A 15,302-nucleotide genomic window follows, 5' to 3' on the forward strand; every position below is an offset into this window, starting at 1 on the left:
CCTTTTAAATTTTTGACAGTATGAAATCTTCTCCCAATCTATCATTTTATCATTTATTATTTTTATCTGTGGTGACCTCATTTAAAGAAATTTTTAGTTTTTATGTTATCAAATTCATCTTTAAAGAAAAATAGGGAATTGGGAGTCTAGCCCTTGCTTAGCACATGCAAGGCTTTGGGTTCAATTCTCAGCCTAGGGGGAAAGTCTCAGTCTGTCTCTCCATGTCTTTGTCTCTGTGTCTGTCTGTCTGTCTGTCTCTCTTTCTATATATGTGTGTGTATGTATGTATGTGTGAATGTATGTGTGTGTGTGTGTATATGACTTTAGAGATTTAAGTTTCTCCCCCTTCAAAATCATAGAGATCCTCCACTTAAATTATAGAATAAGTTGGACAATTTCCTAAGGTGAAAAACAACCAGGTATTTAGCTTAGCGTTTTCTAAAGTCTTTGATCTTTTTGCTTTTAGGGTGCCTCAGAAGATAAGATTGCAGTGTTACTGGTTGTGGAAGCTGGCTTATTTTATGTTAATAAACTACCTTAAATACTGAAAACAAAGTTTATATTTCTAGATTGAGAAGTGAGTACAACAAGAGTCCTATGAAAAATACTAAGACTTTATGAAAATGGGAAGAGGACTTGAGGTATACTTGTATAGTCAGATTTACTAAATGGGTTTATTTGTCCAGAGGAAGAGATAGAAGAAAAAAAGACATGTAAATGATGTTAGTTGATGATTGACCATTTAGTTGATGCCAAAGGATATATTTCTTTTTCTGTGACTGAGGTTGTATTTTTTCTAAAAGATTTTGAATATCTTTAAAAAGTGACATTTCACATGTATGACTTACTCCTCCACTACCATACTCTTGTGTTCTCATTATTCTTATGATTCAGTCACCCACTTGTGCTCAGTTGGTCTCATTTCAGAGTGAATTACAGCCAAATAGCTTTAAGGAGAAAGGAATTGAGTTGGGCATGCTATAGATTAGAGCTTGTAGTCCTCATTTACTCCCTCTTCTGATTCCTCATTTGAATGATCTCCACTTGTTTTCACTAAATGTTGTCTTCTTTCTGCCCTGATGTTTATTTCCAAACCTGTGGATATGCCATTCCTGTCCTAACATGAGTGAGGCTGAGAGCTTTTGGCTTTATATGCTGGCTATGTTTTCTCTGCTTCCTGAGCTTTATGGTACATAGAACATAGTCTTTAGAGTTTCAATCCTAAGTATGTGATAGTAACAGTGTAATAGAAGCAGCTAACATTTATCAGATGTTCACTGTGTATCAAACCTCTGTGTCTCATTTCATGACTTGTGTGACTTGAGAGGTCCAGCTTCTAACACATTGACTCACTTTATTGTCAAAATTCTGCTGGTTTTTTTTTTTATTTTTTTGAGACAGGATCTCGTTATGCATCCCAGGGTGGCCTTGAACTTGCATGTATCCCCCTCCTTAGTGTCACAAGTTCTGGGATTACGGCGGGTCCCACCATGCCTGGGTTGATGTTGTTCTCTTTTGCTGAAACCAGAGAAATCTTATTTAAAACCCTATAGCTACTTAGGGGAGCTGAGAGTAAAACTTAGATTTCTTAGCTTTTCTCATCCTTGCATGTTTAGGTAATCCTATAAAACTCAGTGTTTATTAGCTGAGAGGATTCACTTTGTGGGGTGTCTAAACTTGCCATATTGAATTTGCTTTGACTATAGCTAGAAATGACTGCACCATTCATTGCCTAATTACTGCTAGACTTTCTGTTAGACATGCCCTATTCAACCCTTCCTTTTTGTCCATATTTTCCAAGAAGTGCTTTCCTTTGGTATTTGAAGTATTATTGGATTTTTTTTTTCCTGCAGTACTGTGGATTGAACATAAAGACTTTTCATTGAACTATATCTCTAGTCTATTTTATAGTTTTTATTTTTAGAGAGGGTCTTGTTAAGTTGCCCAGGCTAGGCTTGAATTTGCAATCCTGCATCAGCATCCCAGAGTGCTGGTATTACAGGTGTGTGCCACCATGCTGGGCTTGGTTGCTGGATCTTAACTTTGTTCTTTTGTCAGGAAATATATTCTCACACCTGCATGCTCAATAAACACAACTAGTGAACTAGGTTTGGAATGGAATAGAACACCCTGAAAGAAACATAATATACTTTGAGAAAGAAACTGCTCCTTACAGGTCACCAGAGCAACCTCCCTTGAAATGTGCTTATAGTAAGTCACTGAGAATGATTCTGTGGCCACCACTTACCTGCTGTTTTTATATGGTGTGCTTGAGAGACTCTAGACAATAATAAAAGGCAAGGTGGGGCCCAATGCTAGCTAATAAATATTCTTACATTAGTGGTTTGGGTTTTAAGTAACCTTTATTTATTGAAAATATTTATTGAACATTTAGGCTTCAGGTACTGACCTTGTGTTACTAGTGATAGAGAGAAGTTGGTCTACACGGGTTTTTCCTCCAAGAAATAGCTTTAAAACCATTCGATTTGAGCTTTGTTTCCTTCTCAGGGAACATAAAAATTGACAAGACCGGTTGGTGTCCTTGTGATTTGTGCAGTGGGGAACCTTTGAAGGACTCTGCAGAGCAGGGGAACCAAGTCATTTAATATTCTCTTGTGGTTCATGGCTATCATGGCTATCATCTCAGCACTTTGAGAGGTAGGAGGATTGCCAACTTGACACACACACACACACACACACACACACACACACAGCTGAGAATGTAGCTCATCCATCCCCAGTATTACCAAAACAAACAAAACTCTTGGAAGATTAATCTAGTAATGATGCATAGGATGAATTAAAGCCTAGTGACTGGGAATGGTAGAGATCTTTTACCTTTGTACAATACTTGATTTTTTTTTCTTTTTGAGTCAGGGTTTGGCTTTTGCAATTCAGGTTAGCCTTGAGTTCACTTTGTAGCCCAGGTTGGTCTTGAACCACAACATTTCTCCTGCCTCAGTCTCCCAACTGCTGGGACTACAGGAATGCACCACCATGCCCAGCTAATACTTAATAACTTACAAAGCACCTCCACATATGTAGTCTGACCTCATTTGTATGCTTGCAAACTGAACTATTGAGAGGATTTGTGCTGGCTGCCATGTACAATGAGAGCTTGAAAAAACCCAGATCACCAGAATTTCCCAGCCATTCTTAGAAACCAGAAAGTAAGACTAGAAAAGGTAGGTGGGAATTGGAGCCTCTTCAGGGCCAGGGATTGGAAACTAAGGAGCAAGAAGGGAGTTGTGAAATTTGAGGGTGTTTGTCAGTTGTTATATCCTAGATGACGCACAGGTAAGTGAGTAAAACCTGTTTGTAGGCTGTTACTAGTTTTGGCAGTAGGTTGAGGAGATGACAGTAAACGCTTACACTTTAAATGTCAGTTTGGAATCACTAATGGTTTTCAATTATTCATGCTAAGTCTCCCTGTTAAGGAAGCATCTCCTGAAATTAATAAAGAGCCAGAGGATTCTCTAGCAGCCTGGCCTAGGATTTTGTTGCTTGATTCACTGTTGCCTGTTTTTCTCCTTTCTGAAATAGTACTGGCTAAGCCTCCTTTTATATTGGTTGGTGGTTCATTACTGATTTTCTGCTGTATACAAAATGTTATTTTTTTATTGTTATGATTTAATGACATTTTGGGGGTAGTATTTTTCTTATGCTATAGAGTAGTAGATACATCTTTTTGAGTACTACTTAGTCCCTATTGTGAATTATTATAAATTACTCTAAAATTCTTCCATTGAACATTTTTGTCACCTTTGATTCCTTTTTATTTTTATTTTTTTGAGACAGCATCTCATTGTATAGTTCAGGCTGGCCTTGAACTTAACCATGTAGCCCAGGCTGGCTTTGAGCTCACAATCATCCTCTGTCTTCAGTGTCCTAAGTGCTGAGATTACCAGCATGTGCCACCATGCCTGGCTCTAAAGTACAATTTTTATTTAAAGGAGATATGAAGGAGACTCTTCAGGATGAGATTGAAGCCATTCTGCAGAAGAGGATTATGGTGCTGGATGGAGGGATGGGAACCATGATCCAGCAGTACAAACTGAGTGAAGAAAGCTTTCAAGGTCAAGAATTTAAAGATCATACCAGGCCACTGAAAGGAAACAATGACATTTTAAGTATAACTCAACCTGATATCATTTACCAAATTCATAAGGTAAGTTACTGCCAGATTCTTATATATTCATTCAAGCTATTTCTTATATTAATGTCAGACCACTGTGCTATGCATTAGCACATATTGGAAAGAAGAAAGACATAATTTATTACAAAAGAAAATGGTTTATTTAAAAAGCATACATACATATATGTATGTATTTATATAAACAAAAAAAATACATATGTATATGTGTTTTTCCTGCCTTTGAGAAAAAAATTATATCTGTTAGTTATCTATAGTGTCAATACATATGCATATTATATAGATAAATAAATGTACATATGCATATATAAACATAAAAATATGTATACATGTGCATATGCATTTTTCCTGCCTTTGAGGCATTAAATGCCAGCAAACCCTTAAAAAATCAAGGGTAAATTTAGAGACTTTATGTTTACTGTCTTGTTAAGTTACAGTAATAACCTTTATGACAAAATACCAAAAGGAGAGGTCTTCATTGTTTTGGGTGACTGTAACATTATCATAGACTAGGTGGCTTAAATGATATCTTCGTTGCAGTTCTTGAGAGTGGGCAGTCTGTGATCGGGATGGCAACAAACCTTGCCTGCTGTAGGCATTCTTCTAGTTCACCATCTTTCAGGCATTGTCTCTAGTCCTCACATGGTGGAGAGCAGAAAGAGGAAGCAGGGTCTTAATGTCTCTTTTTAAGGGCACTGCTATGGTCTAAATTTTTGTGTGTCTCTCAGATTCATATGGTAAATCCTATTTCTTGGTTTGGTGGTATTAGGAAGTACCCTTGTAAAAGAGACCTACAGGAGCTTGTTTACCCCTTCCTTCCACTGTTGGAGGACACAGAGAGAAGATGGCTGGCTGTGAACTAGGAAGTGGGCTTTTGCCCAAAATAAAGTCCCAAGACATAACTGCCATTCACATATTTTAGTTTGTACTTTAAAAATCTAAGGCTAGAAAGAAAAATTAAATTGGGTCTATGTTGTTTTATAATTTGCATTTTTTACTTTTTTTCATGAGCATTAAATGTTTGCAAATGCAGTTTTCTAAGTTCATTATCTGTTCTATGTGTGTACTATTTACCTAACTAATAATTCAGTATTCCTAGGCATTAAAGTGGTTTTCAGGTTTTCTTGATATTTTTAAAATAAATTTTAACTAATTCATTCTTACAAAACAAAAACTCATAATAAAAAAGAATAAATTTCCATTTGACTACTACTGCAAGTTGCTGTTTTTTTCCTCAGTTACCCACTATTAGTTAATATGTCTTTCTAGTTCCTTCTGTTATGTTTATATAGGCAGTACGAGCTGAGGGAAGAAAGCTTTCTTTATATATGTAAATATATTTATCTAGAAAACCCATAGTACTATTTGTGAATGTATATATTTTAGTTTAATGGGATGCTTTACATATTTTATGTTTTCTCATTACTCTGGAAGATCTTAAACTTATTTGCAGATGTATATAAGATTTTTTTAGCTGTCATATAGTGCATAAGAAAATAAGTATATGATTTATTTAGTTGTCTCCTTATTGATAGTATTTAGGATCTTTGTGACTTACTGTTACAAATGTATTTATGTTATTTTTCATTTTCTAGCTACTGTGAAAAAGAAATCATCAGTTTAGAAATGGCTGAGTTTGTTCATTGTTAGAAAATCAAGGTTCTTGAGACATAATAGGGTACTAGTCAGATTGGAGTTGAGATGATGTCCCAAGAGTGAAAGCAGGAGGATGAGTTTCCAGCAGAACAGTAGGGCCTGAAGTCGTTAGTGTTCCAGTAAGGGTGCCAGTCTGAGTGAGAGGGACTAAGAGAGATGAACTGAAAAAAAATTGGTCAAATTTAGAGATCTCAGAGATTGTACAGTTCTCAGTGTCGACCATGTTGTACTGCAGCAGGAAGAAAGGTAAAGGAACAGAAGAGCTATTTGTTAAGTACCCAAGATGTACTCGGTGCTTACCAAAGAGCCATATTGTTTTCTTTTTTTTTTTTTTTTTTTTTAATTTTATTTAAGGAGAAAAGAAAAAAAAAAAAGCAGGGAAAGGGTACGAGTTATACAGATTTACAGAAAAAAAATGAACAGTAGGAAATCACTAGTTAATGGATTACATATTGTCATCTTAGAAATAATTGTTCAAGTCACAAAATTAAAGCTTGTAAAGTGTACATTCCATCAATGATACTGCAAACAGTTCTGTTCATTGATCCAATAAAACTCTGTGATATCATTTTCTATCTTATACACTTAAATATACATGCAGTTATATAGTTTAGAGTACTTTCTTTTCCTCTCTTTTGTACCATGACTATTACACATTTTGGGTTTCATTGCTCCCACGGTTCTTATTACTTTTTTGGAAGAGAGTAAAACCAAATGTGACATAACAGAACAGAATCGGTCAAGTCAAAAGGGTGGACATAATAGATAATGTAAAAACATAATACAGGTGATCAACAATGGTTACCATAATGTCTCCCGCTATCTCTAATAGAATTGCCTATATCATTAGTTATAATACAATTGAACAAAACAGTAAAGAATAAAACCGACAAAACCAAAACATTGGAGACATTGTAGGTCTTCAAAAGTAGCTAAAAGTCAACAAGAATGGGCGTCATAATGAATCTCATTATCTTCACAGCTGATGCCTAAACTTTCGAACCTGATACTATCCAGCAAAACAGAATAGGGGAACATCAGTTAAAAACCAGATGGTGAGAGTAATACAGGGCTTTAAATCAAGGTAATGAAAAGTCAAAATGGGTTACTATAATATATCCTGCTATTTTTTTCCTTTAATTAAAAGGATAAAGATAAAAAAGTAAATAATGGAGTGGAGATTGAGATAAAAGAGGGCATAACAACGAAACAGCGCAGATCAAAACATAACCATTTAAGCAGAATAGTGTTTCACCACCAGATAATCCTAACCTAAAAGTAGTTACCATATTGTTTCTTTCTTTGAAATCCTTGAGTACAACTTCGTATACTATAGCATTAAGTATATCAAAACAATGTAAAACCATTCAAGAGAATGACAGCATTACAGAGTATTTAGAATCGACTAACAGAAAATGAACAATGGTTTCTGTATAATCTCCTTGTCTTTAAAAGGTTTTTGCTTATACTATCGTACATAATAAAATCCAATAAGATACAGCCTATTTAGACCATTGGAGACAGAAGGACAAAAGCTAGATGAGACTTCAAAACAAGATGATACTAAATCAGTATTACCTATTAAGATGTCATTTTCTCCAAAATAGCTGTTCCTATCATCCAATCTTCTCTCCCTCATTTCTGTTAAGCTCTTTTTCTGTCAGTAGCTGTCAGTTTGTCTTCTTCATTTTGTTCTCTGCTCCATTTGTTGTGGCCTCCCCGCCACTATTTCTGGGTTCTTTGTATTTTTCTTTTTTTAGAATATCCTGCAATACTTTCTGTAGAGTTGAATTGGTGGTTGCAAATTCCCCCAGTTCCTCTTTATCCTGGAAGCACCTTGTTTTTCCATCAATTTCCAGGGACAGTTGTGCAGGATATCTCAATCTTGGCTGGAGATTATTATCTTTCAATGCTTGAATTATTTCCCCCCACGCTCTTCGTGACTTGATGGTTTGTGCAGAGAAATCTGCTGTAATTCTGATGGGTGTTCCCTTGTAAGTGGTCTGTTTCTTGTCTCTTACAGCTTTTAATATTCTGTTCTTGTATTGAATTTCTGGAATTTTTATTATTATATGCCTGGGTGTTGCTCTGTTTGGGTTGTAGGTAGCTGGGGTCCTGTATGCCTCATACATCTGAGTATCTTTACCTTTTGCTAAATTAGGAAAATTCTCCTGGATTATTTCTGTGAGTAGCTTTTGTAGTTCACTTGTTTGTGTCCCTACTTCTTCTTTTATGTTCTTAATCCTTAAGTTATGGATCCTCTTATCATCTTCTTGTCTTTGTATTATTGCTGTTTGTTTCTTTGTTATTTTTAAGAAGTTTTTCATTTCATTCTCCCATATTACAAGTCTGCCCTCCAGTTCAGATAGTCTGTCCTTAGTTTCTTTCAAGCTGTTATGCCAGTCTTCGATAGACTTCTTAGTATCTTGGTAGTCCCTTTGAACCTGCTTCACGTATTCTATGCTTTCTCTGTTTTCTCCATCAAACAATTCTCCCCTTTTTTTCTGTTCTTCCATTCCATCACCTGTTTTTTCTTGGGTGGTGCTTAGCATTTCTCTAACTATTCTGCATACTTCTAGCTTCAGGTCGTTGATAACTTCATTCCTGAATTGGTCTATGAGGCTCTCTATATGGTGCCTTATGTGTATTGGTGCGGTGTCTGCTATTGCCTGTTTCTCAGAATTGGGGGCCGAGGAGACTTTCTTGTTGCTGCCTCTTCCCATGCTGCCTCTTCTTCTCTGTTCCTTATATATGCAAGCTTATATAAGAGGCCCAGCTTCTCTCCCAGTCAGCCACAGCCTGATCGAATTGCGCCAGTTAGGTGTTCCCGCTCACCGCTGCGCACCAGGGAGTTACGGACCAGGCAGCCTACGCGTCTCCCCTCCCGGCCACCGTCAGGCTCTGGGATCTAGTTTGGGACAGTCTACCAGGTCCGCCGGCAGCGTCACGCAGGCCAGGCACTTTTCACCAATCCCGCCCGAGAGGGGGATGTGTGGCTGGAGTCGCCACCGCGCCCTGCTCCCGCAGGACTGCTCGGGCCCAGAAAGTCCTCTGCTGGAGTCAAACTGTGGTAGAGTGTCAGTTTCTCTCACTCACCTCACCATAAGTCAGTGCACGCCTCCCTGTCATTCGCAGATTGCCGTTCTCAGAGCTTCTGCACGTCTCTCCCCTTGCCGAGCCGCTGTAGAGGCAGCCAGCCGCTGCGCGGCGGGAAACCCAAATCGCGGCTTACAATGGCGCGGTTCCAGCCTCCACACCGAGTCTTTTCTGTTCCTGTTTTAGCACCAGGACTGCATTCCAAGTTGGCTTCTCTCAGCCCAGTTCGTTCCTGAGTCAGCAGAGCATATCTCCACCTGCTTATGTCTCCTTAGTCCGCACCATTCCAGGCTTCTGAGCCGAGTCTTTCAGAGAGCCGCCGGTAGTTGCTGTTATCTGTCCGCCATGTTCTCCCGGAAGAGTCAAATGGCAACTTAATTGTGTGTACTGAGCAATTGGCTAGATCTTACATCTTTGACATCCTCCATAATATATTAAAAGATCACTGTGTGTCTTTCCGGTCTGTAAGAGTCCTTCCATGAAGCCTGTAGGCCGTAGAAGTCTCAGTAAGCAGTCTAGCCGGGACAGAAATTCTCAGCACTACGTTGTGGTCAGGGCAGCCATGACACCGGAAGTTCATATTGTTTTCAGAAGAGGATTATTAGTGCTTTAAGATGAGGATACTGAGATTTAGCGTTTAAAGAACTTGACTGAATTTAAGTTTATTTGTTAAACCTCTTGCCTTTTGGTGAAATACTTGCAGTTTCCTGCATCTTAGCTTTAGTGTACTGCTCTACTCTGAGTGGTCCAAAGGTGATTGGTAATGGTGATAATGAAAGGACATGATCAGTGTTGGTGGACAGGGACTCTAAACTTTCAAGAACTGATACTCTTACCTCTTGTTGCAGGACTACTTGCTGGCTGGGGCAGATATAATTGAAACAAATACTTTTAGTAGTACCAGTATTGCCCAAACTGACTATGGCCTTGAACACTTGGTAAGAATCATGTTTCCTTGTATCTAAGATGCTTATGAGCATTTGCTGCATTGGTAATTGTCAGAAGGAAAGTTACCTGGAGCTCTAGTCAAGCTAATGCCTAGTTAGCTGTTGTTTGTGGTAAGACAGGGATAATGGGTCAAATCTACTCTGGTTTTAAGCATAGTAGCCGATGTATTTTATAACTAGCTTCTTTTTGTGGGCATGTAATACTTAAGTAAAAATGGTACTTATTATGCAGTGACTTTTCTTTACTTTTTTTGTCTTTTTGAGACAGAGTTTCACTCTGCAGTTCAGGCTGGCCTTGAACTCACTTTGTAGCCCAGGCTAGTCTTGAACTTGCAGCTATCTTCTCCCTCAGCCTCCTGAGTGCTGGGATTACAGGCGTGTGCCACCATGCCTGGTTTATGCAGTGGCTTTTGATGAACGTAGAATCATTGCTTACATGCACATATAAGACAATTTGTAAATAAATGGTTAATGACTATGTTGTAGTAAAACTTTATTTACAAAAGTATGCAGGAACTAGATTAGACCAATGAACAATGCCAGTTCTTACGTAGAATATTACAGTTATTTAATTGTCTAATGTGGGGCTCCATGACACCTGACTGGATAGGAAGGGATTGTGAAAATTACAAATCTAGAACCACTGATCCGGTGTGTAGAAGGGTTTCTGAAAAGCCACTAACATCCTTAACTTGCAAGCCACACTTTGTATGTGTACACATTTTATTTCCTAGTAAGAAGATTCATTTTTTTGAATTAAGTTCGTACGAAGTTAATAATCTGTAAAATGTGGAATGAATGATAACCATCCATTGTACAGTAAAGGACATTAAGGCCAGGGGAAGGGGAAGCTGTGGGAAATGCCCGGCAGGCAGTGACAGGGCTAGTCCTGGAATGAGGCATTCTGCTTCTGTAGCCTATATTTTCCTCTACCATACTGTTTCTAAACTTATGTATTGTTTAGTTGTTCTAGCTTATTCTGTAATATGCCAGAATGTCCAGAGGTGGTCCTTTTTACCACTGGCTCTGGATTTAGGAGAAGATCATAAATGAAAGCAGTTGTTTCCAAGAACACTTGCCATCTTCTCCTGCCTTTTAAGGCTGGGGCAACTGATAGAACTTGGCTACTCAGCCTCAGATTAATTCATTTTACATTTCCTTACTAAATATAATTAGGCGTTAGATGGTTATAGATTCCTTATTGTATAGAAGAAAAGCAGCACAAACTAATACTAGTGGTTGATGTGTTAGGCCTACCGAATGAACAAGTGCTCTGCAGATGTGGCCAGAAAAGCTGCTGAGGAGATAACACTTCAGACAGGTAACAGATGTTTTCTCTGATGTTCTTAGCTGTATGTACTGTCTTTACTGCAATTTTTACTTATGTTACTGACCTTTGGCCCATAAGCAACTGCATATACTGTATTTTAACTTATTTGTAGTTAATGTCTCTGTTACAACATTTTTAATATTTTTACATTCCCTACCACTCTGAAGTGATGCTGTCCCTGTGGTGCTTGGGTTCCAGATTTACTCTTTTACTCTGCTGATGTCAGTCGCCTGACTTTTGAGCTAGTCCTGTGTATTTAGAGCTGACATGATTTCTCTCATTTTGGAAGCACATCATCAGGGTATTAACAGCTGGATGATTTATTATTTTGGCTGTTGTTAGGATATTTGACCTCTTTCTTCTAAAGCTGCCCTCCTCTTCATAATTGTGTTATTTAGGCAGAGAGATTGGAGCATTTTGTTCTTTCCAGTACTGATGACGTTGACAGCTGTGCAGCACATAGAAGAGTGTAGCATTAGATTCAGTATTGCTGGGACTTGAAAAGTGACTCTAGTTAACCTCCTGAATGGATGCTGTGTCCTGACACAGCATCTGGGCACCAGCTGGTGGGGGCTTTGAGAGAGGGAAAGGAGTAGAAGAAATATATGGAACTCCTTAAATTTTGAAAGTGTGAAGTTATTGCCAGTAGGAAAGATGGAAAGCAAAATTGTTAAGAAGTTAGCTGTAGCATACTAATGAAGACCAAAGCAATTTATAGGAATTCTGTTCTTGGTGTGATAATGTTTAAATCCATGGAAATGCATAAACTGTTTCACCAGTAGAAAAGCAGAGCAGAGCATATTGAATCGACTTAAGCAGTGAAAGAAAAGGATGTTTTCCTTGTACCTATATTATCTCTCAGTTTCAGAGAAGATAAAGAATATTTAGGCCTGTAACTTGTGCGTAGGTTTATCAACTAGTGACCTTCTTCAGTTCAATTATAAGGCATAGCCCCGGTTATTAAGTAACTAAAATCACCAAAAGTAATGCATACTATGATCTTGGCTTTTGTGATGATATGTGACCACAAATTGAAGCCATTTTAGATGCACCTTGATTCTGGTCCAGAGGGAAGGTTATTAAAGTAGTAACATTCCATCTGCTTCATACTTGAATTTCAGACTTTATAGTTGTTAATTATGCAAAAGGCCTGCAGTACTAGAGAGTGTATCAGATTGAATGCCCCTGTGAGGCACTTTGTTGTGTTCAGGGTCTTCAAGATTCCCAAAGTATTGTGAGAGAAAAAAACTTGTCCAAACAAAACTGTAGTGATAAGAAAGGATTATTTACAGAAGTACTTTGAGGTCAAATGTCTTGAGAATTTATAGTTTTTTTTGAATTAGTTTGGTGGTAATATTTACCTATTCTTATTATCAAATCACTATCCTGGGCAATGGTTTACATATCCCTTATTTTACATATATTAATACAAATAATATTTACATATCCCTTAATAATATATATAATATTTACATATTCCTTACCTTATTATCAAACCATTATCCCTATCTTATCAGAGCATTGGGGAGACCTCTAAAACTAAAAATATGTTAGTAAAATCTGTGAATCATGCCACTGGTAGAAAAACTATAAATAGCCTTTTATTAGTTCAGTAGAAATCAAGTTTTATCCTCCAGTGAATTTAGAAAAAAATTTGGGCTTTTATAGATTTTTGAATTTCAGAGTTGTGGACAAAAGGTATCTTGGTTAACTTTGTTGTTGCTGAAACACAATACCTGACATCCACAGTTGTATGGAAGAAAAGTTCACTTTGGCTCACAGTTTATCCAGGGCAGGGCAGCATGGCAGAGGTGATACAGCTCATGGCATTGTGGCTGCAGAAGCTGAAAGGAATCAAAGGATGTAAAGGGATTTGCCGTTCCAGGCCACACCCCCCAGTGATTCACCTCCTCCAACCAAGCTTCATCTCCTAACATCACATTTAGCCATAAACTCATTAGTGGACTAATCTGCTGATGAGTATCAAACTCCTATAGTCTTATGACTACATGAGGCTTTTGAGGAGCATCTACAAACCACAACAAAATATTATAACCCTGTGTTCTGGGAAAAGTCTGATAGGCTATTGATTCACAATAAAGAGATTGAGCTGTTTAGAGATTTCACATTTGTTTTTCATTTCCCAAAGGAATCAAGAGGTTTGTGGCAGGAGCTCTGGGTCCAACTAATAAGACACTCTCTGTGTCCCCATCTGTGGAAAGACCAGATTATAGAAATATCAGTGAGTATTTATTGTATGTAATTTGGGTCTTGCCTTGGTGTTTCAGTAATCTGTAAATCTCTAAAATAGAAACAATAGCAGGACTTACCCCAGGGATGTTATAATTTTATCTGTGGGTTTATAGCAGTGCCTGAAATATAGTAGACATCTGAATAAAAAATTGCTGTTGTTATTAGAACTTGCTTGAGGATGGGTGTGTATAATGATGTGTTAATGCTTCTTTATCAAGGCTGGAACTATAAGCAATTGAAATAAAGTTTTAAAGTAAGAAGAAAAATTTTAAAGTGAGAAGATAAGCAAATTTGCTTACCAGCTCTTGATCTATTACAAAATTGTCTACTATATCCCAATGTAATAATATATCAGAAAGCAGTCCACATTACCTAAGCATACTAATGTTATAAATGAGTATATATAAGTGTACTGTATTGAGATTTGACAAAATCTGGGAATCTAGGTTAATGACTAAGCATCAAGACTATATAAAAAAGAATTAAAATTTTAGAGCTGAATAGTTACGATGTATGGAATGGGTTTTGTATAGATGACAATTTCTTTTTTGTTGTTGTTGTTTTTTCCTTTTTATCAGTACCGGGGATTGAACTCACGACTGCCTGCTTACAAGGCAGGCGCTTATGTCGCTGAGCTAAATCCCCAGCCCTAAATGACAATTTCAAGTAAAAACAGTTTGTAGGTTTTTGGTACAGACTTTATATACTGTGATATCATACTTTTTCATTAAGAATTGCACTTACCAGGCTGCTTGTGGTTATTGCTCTCTTTGGTCTAGACCTGACATTGGGGAAACTAAGCTCTCTTGGTATCTTATAAAGTCAGGCATACTTAGACTAAGCATAAATTTCCTATATAGGTTTTTCTATTGAATATCTCATCATGTTTTTGTTTTTTTTTTTTTTTTGTACCAGTGGTTGAACTCATGACCTAGCGCTTGCCAGGCAGGCGCTTATGCTGCTGCGCTAAATCCCTGGCCCCACATTTTTGTTTTTTCATTGGAAGATAAAATGGAAAAAAAGGATGAATTCTCAGGTTGAAATAACACAAGATTTTTTTGGGGGGGTTGTTTTGTTTTGTTTTTGAGGCAGACTCTCACTGTATGTTTCAGGCTGGCCTTATACTTACGGTAATCCTCCTTGCTCAGCCTCCTGGTTGCTGGGACTACAGGTGTGTGACACCACGCCTGGCAACATGAGATATTTTTAACAAAACGTTAAGAATGATGGAACATTTTTGGTTGAGACTTCTGCTTGGTAGTCTTCTCTTCAACAGAATTTGTATAAGGGCAGGAGTGAAATCCCTGCCTATATAGCCTTTAACCAGAAAGAGTGAGATCTGAGGCAGGCTGTAATATATTCAAATCATATTTCTTTCTTTTTTTTTTTTTTCCTACAAGAACAGTTGAGTATTCAAATCATATTTCTTACATTACCCTCTTGATTGGCTTACTAAAGTGATCTGCGGGAAGAATGATATGGTTTAAAGATGTTGAGCATAAAGCGTATAGTTCGAGAAGTTTACATACCTTTTTACTCCTAGTTTATGCACCGGAAGAGGAGGTCATATATCAAGTGTTTAGGACAGCTGTGTTCAGTTTGTTTGGCTGCCATTGTTGCCATATTTATTTATTTAATTTGCAATGGTTCATGGTGCCTGAACTGAATCCAGCATATCCAGAGGGTATGGATGATTGACATGCTGGGTGTGATTTGTTTTTTGTAGCATTTGATGAGCTTGTTGAAGCATACCAAGAGCAGGCCAAAGGACTTTTGGATGGAGGAGTTGATATCTTACTTATTGAAACTATTTTTGATACTGCCAATGCCAAGGTGAGTTAAGGGGAGAAAAGGTGAGGATGAGGGC

General features: G+C 37.6%; 1 protein-coding gene across 2 annotated transcripts in view; it reads left to right on the top strand.

Annotated features, from left to right (window-relative positions):
• Mtr (5-methyltetrahydrofolate-homocysteine methyltransferase) overlaps positions 1–15,302 on the top strand; it is a 108,700-nt gene that overhangs the window by 6,160 nt on the left and 87,238 nt on the right. For both annotated transcript variants that reach the window (XM_003473381.5, XM_063260100.1), the window contains exons 2-6: positions 3,954–4,168; positions 9,754–9,843; positions 11,104–11,173; positions 13,332–13,424; positions 15,162–15,268. In XM_003473381.5, the coding sequence (XP_003473429.2) occupies positions 3,954–4,168; positions 9,754–9,843; positions 11,104–11,173; positions 13,332–13,424; positions 15,162–15,268 (575 nt within the window). The remainder of the gene's footprint in view (positions 1–3,953; positions 4,169–9,753; positions 9,844–11,103; positions 11,174–13,331; positions 13,425–15,161; positions 15,269–15,302) is intronic.

This window comes from Cavia porcellus, unplaced genomic scaffold (assembly GCF_034190915.1).
Source record: "Cavia porcellus strain 051 isolate PalLab524CR breed Dunkin Hartley unplaced genomic scaffold, mCavPor4.1 scaffold_13, whole genome shotgun sequence".
NCBI classification, from domain to species: Eukaryota; Metazoa; Chordata; class Mammalia; order Rodentia; family Caviidae; genus Cavia; species Cavia porcellus.